Source organism: Monoraphidium neglectum (genome assembly GCF_000611645.1).
Source record: "Monoraphidium neglectum strain SAG 48.87 unplaced genomic scaffold scaffold01832, whole genome shotgun sequence".
NCBI lineage: Eukaryota > Viridiplantae > Chlorophyta > Chlorophyceae > Sphaeropleales > Selenastraceae > Monoraphidium > Monoraphidium neglectum.
Genome location: NW_014011796.1, coordinates 1,046 through 11,726, shown reverse-complemented (window position 1 = coordinate 11,726; position 10,681 = coordinate 1,046). Strand labels below are relative to the sequence as shown.

General features: G+C 66.5%; 3 protein-coding genes across 3 annotated transcripts; 2 read left to right on the top strand and 1 right to left on the bottom strand.

Moving 5' to 3' along the window:
- Positions 1–1,403: 1,403 nt before the first annotated feature.
- MNEG_9143 (NADH:ubiquinone oxidoreductase B14 subunit) lies at positions 1,404–2,767 on the bottom strand (the record flags this gene model as incomplete). Its single annotated transcript, XM_014042387.1, has 5 exons — positions 1,404–1,526; positions 1,726–1,761; positions 2,011–2,052; positions 2,305–2,427; positions 2,687–2,767. 5 exons carry the CDS (start codon positions 2,765–2,767, stop codon positions 1,404–1,406), a joined length of 405 nt encoding a protein of 134 aa, XP_013897841.1.
- A 365-nt stretch (positions 2,768–3,132) lies between these two features.
- MNEG_9142 (hypothetical protein) lies at positions 3,133–6,775 on the top strand (the record flags this gene model as incomplete). The annotated part of the gene is made up of 10 exons (XM_014042386.1): positions 3,133–3,269; positions 3,411–3,548; positions 3,736–3,798; positions 4,001–4,085; positions 4,262–4,377; positions 4,545–4,794; positions 5,041–5,154; positions 5,381–5,698; positions 5,950–6,230; positions 6,415–6,775. 10 exons carry the CDS (start codon positions 3,133–3,135, stop codon positions 6,773–6,775), a joined length of 1,863 nt encoding a protein of 620 aa, XP_013897840.1.
- Positions 6,776–9,451: 2,676 nt separating this feature from the next.
- Positions 9,452–10,153, top strand: MNEG_9141 (hypothetical protein; the record flags this gene model as incomplete). Its single annotated transcript, XM_014042385.1, has 1 exon — positions 9,452–10,153. One exon carries the CDS (start codon positions 9,452–9,454, stop codon positions 10,151–10,153), a length of 702 nt encoding a protein of 233 aa, XP_013897839.1.
- Positions 10,154–10,681: the final 528 nt, after the last annotated feature.

Here is a 10,681-nt window from a genome sequence, read left to right as displayed (position 1 = left end):
CAGCAACAGCAGCAACAGCAGCGGCGGCAGCTCCAGCGGCACCACAACCAGCAGCAACAGCAGGTGGCAGGTGGTCGTATGCTTGGAGTCGTGGGCGCGCTCACAGTCACGGGGCTGGCATCCTGCCCGGAGGCCCATGCGCTCATTGCAGAGCCATCCAATGCGCTGTCGCTGCCGACTTGGGCCATTCATGTGTCCAGCGGTGAGCCGCGCTGTGGCGCCTGATCTTACAACACCGCTGCATGCTGCTCGCGCCGCCACTGTTGAGTGCCCATCCCTCCGCGTCCCGCAGCAGCAGCGGCCCCATGGTTGGTATGCCGTGGCATACCAACCAACGCCTGATGCCTTGTGCCCGCCCGCTCATTGCCCAGTTGCGGAGTGGGTCCTGGCTATTGGCCTGTTCTGGCGATACGCGGAGGTCTCAGGCAACGAGCGCTGGAAGGGCCTGTCGTTCGGCATGCTGCCTGCGCTGGGCTCCGCCATGAGCGCGTGCACTTGGTGAGCACCTAGGCGCCACGGGCGCGGCCGCGCGGGCTTGCAATGCGATTGGCGTGTGTGCGCGCATTGCGCATGCATGTGCAGGCTGCAGCAGCCTCAACCTTGCGCCGGCCCGCCCTCGTCGTCGCCTCCCCGCCCAACGTCATCGTGAGCTGCCCCCCTGACATGTTCACGCCCATCCCCCTGCCTCCTCCCAAGGCACTTCTTCTACAATTCCCCAGACCTGGACTTCCTGGTAGCCCTGCAGGCCTTCCTCACCGTTGTGGGCAATGCCACCTGCGCATGGGCCGCCTATCGGATCTACGCAGCTGCCAAAGAGGGGCAGAGCGCATAGCACGCCCGTACCGGTCGGCCGCGGGGCGCTGCGTCGCACGCGCACTGCCTCGAGCGTCCGCTGTTGGTGGCTGATATGTTGAGAAATCTCATTCCTTTATGCACGACTGCGTTTATATGATTCTGGTGTTACACATGTGCGCGCCAGTTACTGGCAACTGAGGCAGATGTTTCAATGAGGGGTTGATGACAAGGGAGCGTGGGGCCCACCCGAGTTCTCCAGAGGTGGCCTGGCACCCCGTGAGTCAGCGCACCCAAGTCCACTGGGTGTTTCAGCGGGCACACAAAAGCAGAGAAAACATCAAGCTGTTGCGCTGATACTGGGTCGCAGCGCAGAAAGAGTAGTGCCATGCGCAAGGCACAGAGCACTGGGGCCGGCAGGGTTGTCCTTGCGCGACGCCAGCAGCGCCGGTGCAAGCATGCCCCTGGTAGCTCACAGGGGCAAGAGTAAAGGCGCGGACCTACAGGACGTGCGATCCCCAGAGCAGGCCGCGGCAGGCTATGTATTGGGCCTGCAACTGCGCGTGCACTCCTCGCGCCCATGCGTCATGGCAGGCGCGGCCCGCGCCGGTTCACTTGCCGGTGGGCGCGGCGCTGTTGCCGCCGAGGAAGGACTCCATGAACGCGCTGTGCTGCGGCGCGGGCAGCGTGTGGCCCTTGTTCCTGCGGATGATGGGGTCGAGGTACTCGGTGATCTGGGGTAAGGGGGGAGCGGCAGCGGGCGACGAGGTTCGAATAGGGGAGCAAGGGGTGCAGGGAATGTCAGAGTCAAAAAAGGCCCAGCGGCAGTGTTGGTTGCATGTGGTGTCGTGTTGCTGACCGCAGGCCGGCAGCGGGGCATTCGCAGCGGCAGAAAGGAGAAGCAGGCGCGGGCGCATGCGGCAGCGCGCTCACCGCGTGGTGCCGGTTCTTGTGCAGCGTCAGGTACGTCTGTGGCAGGGGGTCAGGGCGCCGAGTTGCATTTGGGGACGCTGTCAGCGCAGGCACGGGTTCATTGCGAACGCTTGGGGCAGCCATTTGCAGCCGCGCGGGTGTGAGCTCGAGTCACCCAGCCTGATGCAGTGGCCGTGGGCCCGCAGCAGCCTGCTGTTGCATCGGCTGCCGCTGTCAGCGGCCAGCAACCATCAGAACCACAGTTGGTCCGCGTCAACAACCCATCATGCGCAATCCAGGGCCCACCTCCAGCTCCTGCCTCCCTTTGAAGATGAGCAGGTCAATTACCTGCGGCATAAGTGCGCACGGAAAGCTCCTCTGTTCCAACGCGCTGCGCTTTCAACGCCGCCGACCCACCGCACTGCAAACCCACCCTGGCAAATGCACCGCGGCAACTTCGTGTGACGCAGCTGCCTCTTGACGGCCAGCAACCCCCAGGTCCCCATGCCTGTCAGCTTTACGCTGCATGCGGTGCGACCACCCCTGGGTCATGTCTGGGCGTCTGCCAGCGCCGTCTGAAGATCGCAACCAGCCACCCACCCGCTGGTCCTTGACGTCCTTGTACTCCTTGAACTTCTCCTTCACCACGCTGCGGATGTCGCGCACAGACACAATCTCATCCAGCTTCATCGCCTTCTGGATGAACGGCACGCAGCGGCACACCTGGCGCGAGGGGGAGGACGGGTGGGGCCATGGGCGTGCGGGCGTGCGGGCGCACGGCAGCTCGCAGCAGCTGCAAGGCGCAAAAGCTGCAAGAGCTCACTGCGCAGATGTGCAGATGCAGGATCACGCGGTGAGACATCGGGGCTGTAGTGGCGCACACCAGCGCAAGCGCACTCGCAGCAGCGCAGGCAATGGTGCGGCTCGGCTGCGGCGCTGGCCCGAGCGCCAGGCCCGCACGGTGTTGCGATCCCATGCCCACCTCATAGTAAAACTTCCGCGCCTCTCCCCCGAACAGTCCCTGCTGGGGGACCTTGAGTCCTATTCTCGACAGAGTCGACATCTCCCGCGCTGTTTAACCCCACAACTTCAATAACTAGGCTCTCGTATACTTCTAGGGTGGCCTGCGACGGCTTTAAGGCAAGCCACACCCCCCACAGATCAAGGGTGAACTTTGATTCACAAATATATGCAGCTGTCACAATTTTCTGCGTGTGAAGATTTGCCAAACTGCGTGACTCTATGTACCCCAATACATCAGCACGGTACAGTACCCGCGAGTGAGATCAACTTATAAAGTTCCAGCCCCTTGTCTTTCAATAGGCGCACCCAGGCCCTGCATACTCACACACTAGCGGGCAGCGGGCGGCCGCTCTAGGGGCTTGATCCCACACCTTGCGGCGCAGCGCCCCTGCCTTTGCCGCCGCGATGGCCGCCTGGAATGCGGCGCCGCCGGGCCGATTCCAGGATAAGCTTGGCTTGGTGCTAGACAAGGGCACGGCGCTGCAGTCGATCGCTACCTACACAGGCGTGGCCCTGGCCGCCGGCATCGCCAGCCGCTATGGGTGCGGGGGTGATGCTCAGCGGCGGGCGACCACGCCGCCACGGCAGAAACGCTCTCGAGGCCCTGTGCCGCGCGCTGCCGAAGGGGGCCAACGCCCTGCACTGATGCGCTGATCTGGTGCGCCGCGCCGGCTTCCTCGCAGGCCGCCGCTGCTGCGGCTCCTGCATGTGCCAGGCCTGGGTTACCTGGGCCTGCTGCTTGGGGTGACCGCAGCTCTGAGCGCGCTGGCGGCGCTGGCAGCGGTTGGCAGGTGGCGCGAGAGCAGCGCGCGCTCCAAAGCGTGAGCGGGGCTGGGGTGGCGCGGCGGGGCCGCGCCCGGCAACATTCAAATAACCTCTGGCCTTGCGACTTTTATGATGGGACTGGCTGTTTTGGAGGGCCAGACCGGGCCAATGTTTGAAATGGAACAGCCGCGACCCGCGTCGCCTTGGTGCCCACCTTGCTGCCGGCCCGTGCCCCTTCTGCAGCCAATCGCTCCTGAAGCCGATGCAGCGGGCGCTCCTGGGCCTGCCCCCCACGCCGCCCCCAAAGTGAGTTGCGCATTATTCATCGACTTGACCACTGCGTGCGTGAGTCGCGTCGCCTGCAAACCCTTGCAGCCCGCACATGCAAACCCTTGCAGCCCGCACATGCGGTGCTTGTCTATGATTACACCTCAAGCCGGCCCCGCCGCCGGCCGCTGACACCGCCGCCGCGCCGCCGCCTTCGACCCCGACTCGCCCGGGGCTGCAGGCCGCTGGACCCAACCCGCCCCGCGGCGGCGCCGACGCCCCCGAGGCCTGCGGCCGCGCTGTCGACGCCGCTGACCCCCGCGCAGGTGCGGCCGCCACGCACGCGCCATACACGCACGCCAGCCAACGCTGTCAACCCTGTTATGCACAGCACGCCGCTCGACCGCGGCGACCTGTCAGCTGCTCTCGACTTCGACAGTGCTGAACTGCGCCGCCCCCCCCCCCACCACCACCATGCCGGCTTCTCCTCCGCTTCTCGCAGCGCCCGTCGCCGGTCGTGTCGCGGCAGCAGGCAGCCTACGGCCTCACCACCCCGCAGAGCCTGGGGGCCGCCTCCCTGGGCGCGTCGGCCCACGCCACCGCCTCGCCGGCCTCCCGGTGCGCGTGGCCCTATATAAGTCTGTCTGCACAGGTTGGCTGCTGCCAGCACCAGCGCAAGCATCGTCACTGCACACACCGTCCTCTCCGTACACTCGTGTGTCTGGGCACCCCGCGCACTCACCAGTGTTCCGCACCGACCCGCCTGCACGCCCACCCACCCCCAGGCGCTCTCCCTGGTCGGCCGGCAAGGCCGTGGCGACGCCCGAGCAGCTGAAGCAGTACTTTGACATGTTTGCCAGCCCCGCCGCCGCGCGCCAGCAGGCCGCCGCCCCTGCATCGCCGGCCGACGCTGCGTACCAGCAGGCTGCTGCGGCCGCGGCGGCGGCGGGGCGGGGCCGGTACGATCAGGGGGACGGGGTCGGCAGCCCGCTGCTGCCTCTGGGGCGCGACGCGCCGCTGTACCGCCCATCAATTGTGAGCGGCCCACGGCAGGCGGGGCGTGGGGACGGCGGGGCCCTCTGTTGTGCTGCCGCGCGAACGTTTTTGGGTGCAAGAGGGGGCTACCTTTGGACCTGCGACCTGCGCCTCCTGGCGCCTGGCTGCCTTGCGCCTCGTCTCGCTGCAACTCTGTGCAGGCGCGGCCCTTGGTCCCTGCTGTGAAATCGCCCTTCGCGCCGCTCAAACCTGGCAAACCCCGCCTGTAAACCGGGGACACCGCAGACCCGCAAGGCCGGCGCCGGCGCGGCGGGAGCAGCGGGCAGCGCGGGCGACACGCTGCAGCCGTCTGCGGACTCCGAAACGACCGCTGTCATCCGCGACATGCTGCGTATAGAGGTGGGGGCAGGGTCGGTGCGGCTGCTGCACTTGGCTCTGTGATTGGTGCGTATACGTACGTGCTTGTAATCGTGTGTGCATGCCCACACTCGTGTGCACGCCTGTGTGCAAGCACGAGCGCAGACGTTGCTTGTCCGACCGCACACGCGCCCACGGAACCCAACGCCAGCGCCAGCGCCAGCCCCTCGTTTCCTGACCCCCAATCCCCCTCCACCCATGTCTGCAGCTGGGCGACCTGGTGCTGTGGACAGAGCGCTTCCGCGAGTGGTTCTCCCTTCACCTGCTGCGCCCCCTCGTGGCCCAGCTGGACTCGGCCCACGCAGACGCCAACGCCTTGCTGGCACCTCTCAGCCACGACCGCCTGCCGCCGCTGGACGAGGCAGTGGCAGGGGCGAGCGGCGGCGGCGGCAGCGGCGCTGGTGGCGGCGGCGGTGGCGGCGGCGGTGACGTGGATGTGGTGGTGGCGCATTTGATGGGGCTGGCGGAGCAGGGGGCGCGGTCGGCCGCGCCGGCGGTGCAGCAGCAGCTGCTTGATGTGTACAAGGTGTGTGCGTGAGTGTGATTTTATGAGCGTTGGGGGTGAGGTCAGGCTGCTGCGCACGACTGCGCTTGCGTGCACCTGCTGCTGCGGACAGGCCCTGTGGCGAGCGGCACTGTTATCATGCAGCGACACATGTGAAATGGCATTGCACAGCTTTCTCATTCTCCGGGTTCGGCTCAGCCACCCCCTAGCATCTGCGCTGCGAACGTCCATCCCCTGCCCCTGTTCTGCCTACTCCCCCACCCCACCCCCAGGCGCTCCACCGCTACCAGCAGCTGCTCCTCCTCCTCCGCGGCCGCCGCCCCTCCGACCTCCTCCCCCCCGCCCCCGCCGGCTACGTCGCGGCCGCTGCGCGCCGCCTCGCGCGCGGCACCTGCCTGAACGACTTCTCGTGGAGCGGCGGGGGGGAGCACCAGGGGCGGCCCTGGACGCCGGACCTGCCCACGGACAGCGTCCTGGTGTTCTACCTGTTCGCCGCATTCCTGGACGCCCCCGGCTGGCGCTTCCCGCTGCAGCCCGCGCCGGAGGGCGGCAGGTGCGCGGCGCATCGCGGCGCGGCGCGGCGCGCGGCGTCCTGCGCGCGCGGCTCGCTTCGGCGCGGGGCGGCAGCGTGCAGCGGGCGGTGCGTTACACTTGTATTTGCCACTTGCCTTTCCCCCACTCCCATTGACGTCCCCTTCAGCCCAAGAAAGCAACACGCCCCGCCACCCCCTCCCCAGGGGCGCCCCTCTCTACCTCGGGCAGGTGCGCTCCCGCCCCCCCGCCTCCTACAGCGCCCTCCTCGCCTTCCGCCCCGACAAGCCCGGCCCCGGCGCCGTTGCCGTCATCGGCTCCAACCTCTCATCGCGGGAACCGAGGTACAGCCTGCTGGCCGAGGGCCAGATCATCACCCTGGAGCAGCGCGACGGCGCGTTCCATGCGCTGCTGCTGTTCCTGTCGTACCATGCGGCCAATCGGCAGGGCCTCCTGGGGGGCCGCCTGCTGGGGGAGCTCGACGGCCTCGAGGCCGTGCTGCAGGGCGGCGCGCCGGCGCCGTCGGTGCCGCAGCGGGTGTGGGAGTGGTGGTTCCCGCGCCAGTAGCGCGCCCGCTGGCGCCCGTGCGCGTGCGGCCGCAACCATGTAAGGTCGCTGCTTTGTGGGGCCCCTTGAAGGGGGAGGCGCAGGACGTGGCGTCGCATGGGGGCCAAGGCGTCTGGGCTCTCAAGTAGCGCAACAGCCAAAGGGCCTGCAACGCCCGGGGATGCTGGGTTGTGTCTTATGTGAGATGCCACGCGCCGACAGGAAGTCACCACAGATCCACTGGGCCACGCAGCTTGTGGCTGCGCCCCAACCCACTACTCTCAAACACACTAAGGAGACAGACACAAAATGCACGGCCCTGAAGCATGCGGGCCCGGCAAAGTTTTGCTCCTGCGGGAGTCGTGGCTGCCGCCAATGCTGCGCAGCGCTGGGCGAGGGCATGGGAATACGGTGAGGGCCCGATGCGCAGCAGCAATCATTCAGCAGCAGCAGCAGCAGCAGCAGCAGCAGCAGCCCTACACGCGAAAAATGCAATGCCGGCGGGCGAGGCGCTTGTATGCAAGGCAGCCGTTGCCATAAAACGAGGGCGAGTCGAACACACGCTGAGGCCCCCTGCAGTGGCCATTGTTGTGGAGTGCTGGGCGCCCGGCCGGCTGCGCCATGCCACACCGCGCTGCTAGCTGCTGCCCGTGACAGCTCAGACGTGTATGCTGTCTGCAGAGGCGCCAAACTTTGCCCGAAGAATGATGTCTAAGTGTAGCGGACGGCGGAGGGAGGAGTGGCCGCGACGGTGCAGCCGGGGGAGTAGCACCTGCGTGCTTCAACGGACTGCACGTGATCTGAGTACGGTCTGATCTCAATGTAGAAGAGCCCATCAACGATGCCATTGCTGAAATAACATGTATGTTTTGAAAGTGGGCCCCAGCTGTTCAAGGGGCTGGGAGTCCACCGCCGCCCCGCCGGATGATCTGGCGCGTCCGCCGGGCAGGCAGGCAGGCAGTCACCACTGCAATGCATTTTGAACAAAAATGCAGCGCTGCATGTCTACGCCACCATTCCTGCACATTTGTATGTCTCATTGCTTTTGATGTCCTTTTGTAAATGGCACGTGTTACCCTCTGATAATATTTCAGTGTTAATCTAGGAGCGGGGCGGCGACAGCTGCTCGGAGGGCGGGATGATGGAGCGGCCCAGCAAACAGGCTCGCAAGAGTGGCCCGCCCCTGGCCGTACAGCACGCTGGGGGCTATGCAGCGTCCATGGACAGCCCCCTGTTCATGCCGGTGCTGCAGGTGGGCGTCGATGGAGTGGGCACTGCTCCCAGCGGCGCGGCAGACCGTCGCAGTGCTGACCGCCGACCGCCGACCGCCGGCCCTTGCCCGCAGGTGGAGCCCTCACCGACGACGGGCATGACGAACATCATTCCTCCACTATTCCAGCAGCAGCAGCCCGTGGTCAAGCGAGCAGCAGCAGAGCCTGTGATCGAGCAGCAGCGCGTCGTTTATCCAGCTGGCCCACCTCCCATCCCCATCGCAGCTGCGGTGAGCTGTTGGTTCAGGCGTGGCTGCAGAACGGAGGACGGGCGAGCCGAGCAAGCGGTCGTCGGGCCCGCGCGCGTGGACAGGCCGCGCCCCACGGCCATCACCTCTTGTTACCTATATCAATGCTCTTATGATCATTTTGGGGCTGTGGCGGGCTGGACCCGCGCCTTCTGACCCGGGGCGCCTTGTTGAAGATCATTGCTGACCTCCCTCTTCCCTTCCCGCACCACGCAGCCCATGCCAAAGCCTGGGAAACAGAGCGCGGCAAACGATGACGGCTGGCAGTGGCGCAAGTAGGTGGCCGACGGCCTGGCGCTGTCGTGCCCACGCGGTTTGAAACGGGAGCGCAGCAGCCGGCTTGTTGCTGCTTTCTGCCTATCCCTGATCGCGCCGTGCATGGCACCTATGACGCTGAACCACCCGTGATCATGTCAACATGCACGCACCACGCTACATACACTGCCCCGGTGCAGGTACGGGGAAAAGTTGGTGAAGGGGAGCCCGTGCCCTCGCAGCTACTACAAATGCAGCCAACCTGGATGCCCAGCGAAGAAGATCGTCGAGCGGGACGCAAACTCGGGGGCCGTGCTTCAGACCCAGTACAAGGTGCGCCCCGGGCGCCGCCAGGTTGCCACCGGGCGGACGGCGCGCGCCCGTGGTGCGCGCAGGGGCAGCAGCGGCGGTTGGGCCCTGCCTGGCCCGGCCGCCTGTCGCTGCATGCTGCACAGCAGCGCGCGGGGCGTCTCTCACATCACGCTTGCCCGCTTCGTGTGCCCGCCCCACCACGCCGACAGGACGAGCACAATCACGCGATGCCGGGGCAGCCAAGGGCGGTGGTGCGGCCGCAGCGGCCACCAAAGCCGCAAGTGCTACTGATGGTGAGCGCCCCGCCGCGCGGGGCATGGCGCTGCAGCCGGGCGAGGCAGGGGCGTGAGGCACTGCGCCCCGTGCGATGGCGGCAGCTGCGCTATCAGGGGGTGTTTGGTGATCAGCCGGACGCTTTCGGCGTCGCAGCAAGGGCGGTTGGCGGCGGGCCAGGTTTGCGATCGGGCGGCTTGGAGGGTCGTTTTGGTCCTCACGGTCTTGGGACGCCTCATGCAGCCAAATCCAATTTGTCCGTCCCTCCTCGCTGCCCAATGGTGCCGCAGGAAAACATGACGTTGCCGCCGCACGTCGGCATGGCCCTGTCCCCAAACATGCGGATGCTGCCCCTACCCGACTTGCCCAGCAGCGGCGCAGGCTGCGGCGGCGACGGCAGCGGGGCCGGCGGCGACGGCGGCGGCCCAGACGCCGGCGAGACCGCCGGCGGCGGCGGGGGCGGGGGCGGGGGCGGCGGCGATGCCGTCGTGGGCAGCAGCGGCGGCGTGGCGGGCTTGGTAGCCCGCCTGCGCGGCAGGGGGAGCGGCGGCGGCGGCTTCTCGATACCTCAGCACGCGATCAGCCCGATGGCCAACATGGGTCTCAATTTGGGCATGCCGGGGCTGATGCAGGCGGGCGGCGGCCTCATGTTTGGCGAGCACCTCGCGGCGGGCGGCGGCGGCTTTGGGGCCGTGGCGGCGGAGGGGGAGGGGGCCGGCGACGAGACGAGCTCGGAGGATGAGGAGGTCGACGAGGAGGAGGAGGGCGGCGATGACGGCATGGAGCAGGACGCGGAGGGGCGGCGCGGCGAGGGGGCCGACGACGCGGCGGCTGGCGACGACGACAGCAGCAACAGCGGCGGCGGGCGCGGCGGCAACGACGGCGGCGGCGGGCCTTTGGAGCCGGCTAAGCCGCTTGTTACGGCGGAGCAGGACAGGATGCCGGCGCTCCACGCGGCGCGAGTCCTGCGAGAGGAAAAGCGGTACGTGTCTTTGGGGCCCGGGGAGAATGACGGGAGCCCGCGAGACGTGGGCGTGTGACTGCCGTGCCTATGTAGTTTGTACGTCTTGACCTTGACCGCGACCCCTTAGGTTGTAGGATTGACTGCGCAAGCGCGGCGCCCAGCGTCACGTATACTGCGTGTCTGTAATGTTTTTTCAAGGCTCATCGTTGATTACTCGAGTAGACAGGCCGCTCGTCGGCACGGTGGTTTCACCACCTCGTAGTTCAGTGGTTTTCACCACTACCTCGCTAAACCCAAAATGGTGGTTCTCATCACCAGGCGGCTCTCGCCACCAACGTGCAACAGTGGTTTCACCACTTAACATACAACAGTGGTTTTCACCACTCAACCCGCAACAGTGGTTCTCACCACTCTACATACAACAGTGGTTTTCACCACTCAGCCCACATCAATAGTGGTTCTCACCACTAAACCCGGAACAGTGGTTCTTACCACTAAACCCACAACAGTGGTTCTCACCACTCATATTACAACAGTGGTTCTCACCACTAACAAAACCTTTCACAACCGTGCTGGGTGCTGACCTTCGCTTCCTGGCTGTGCC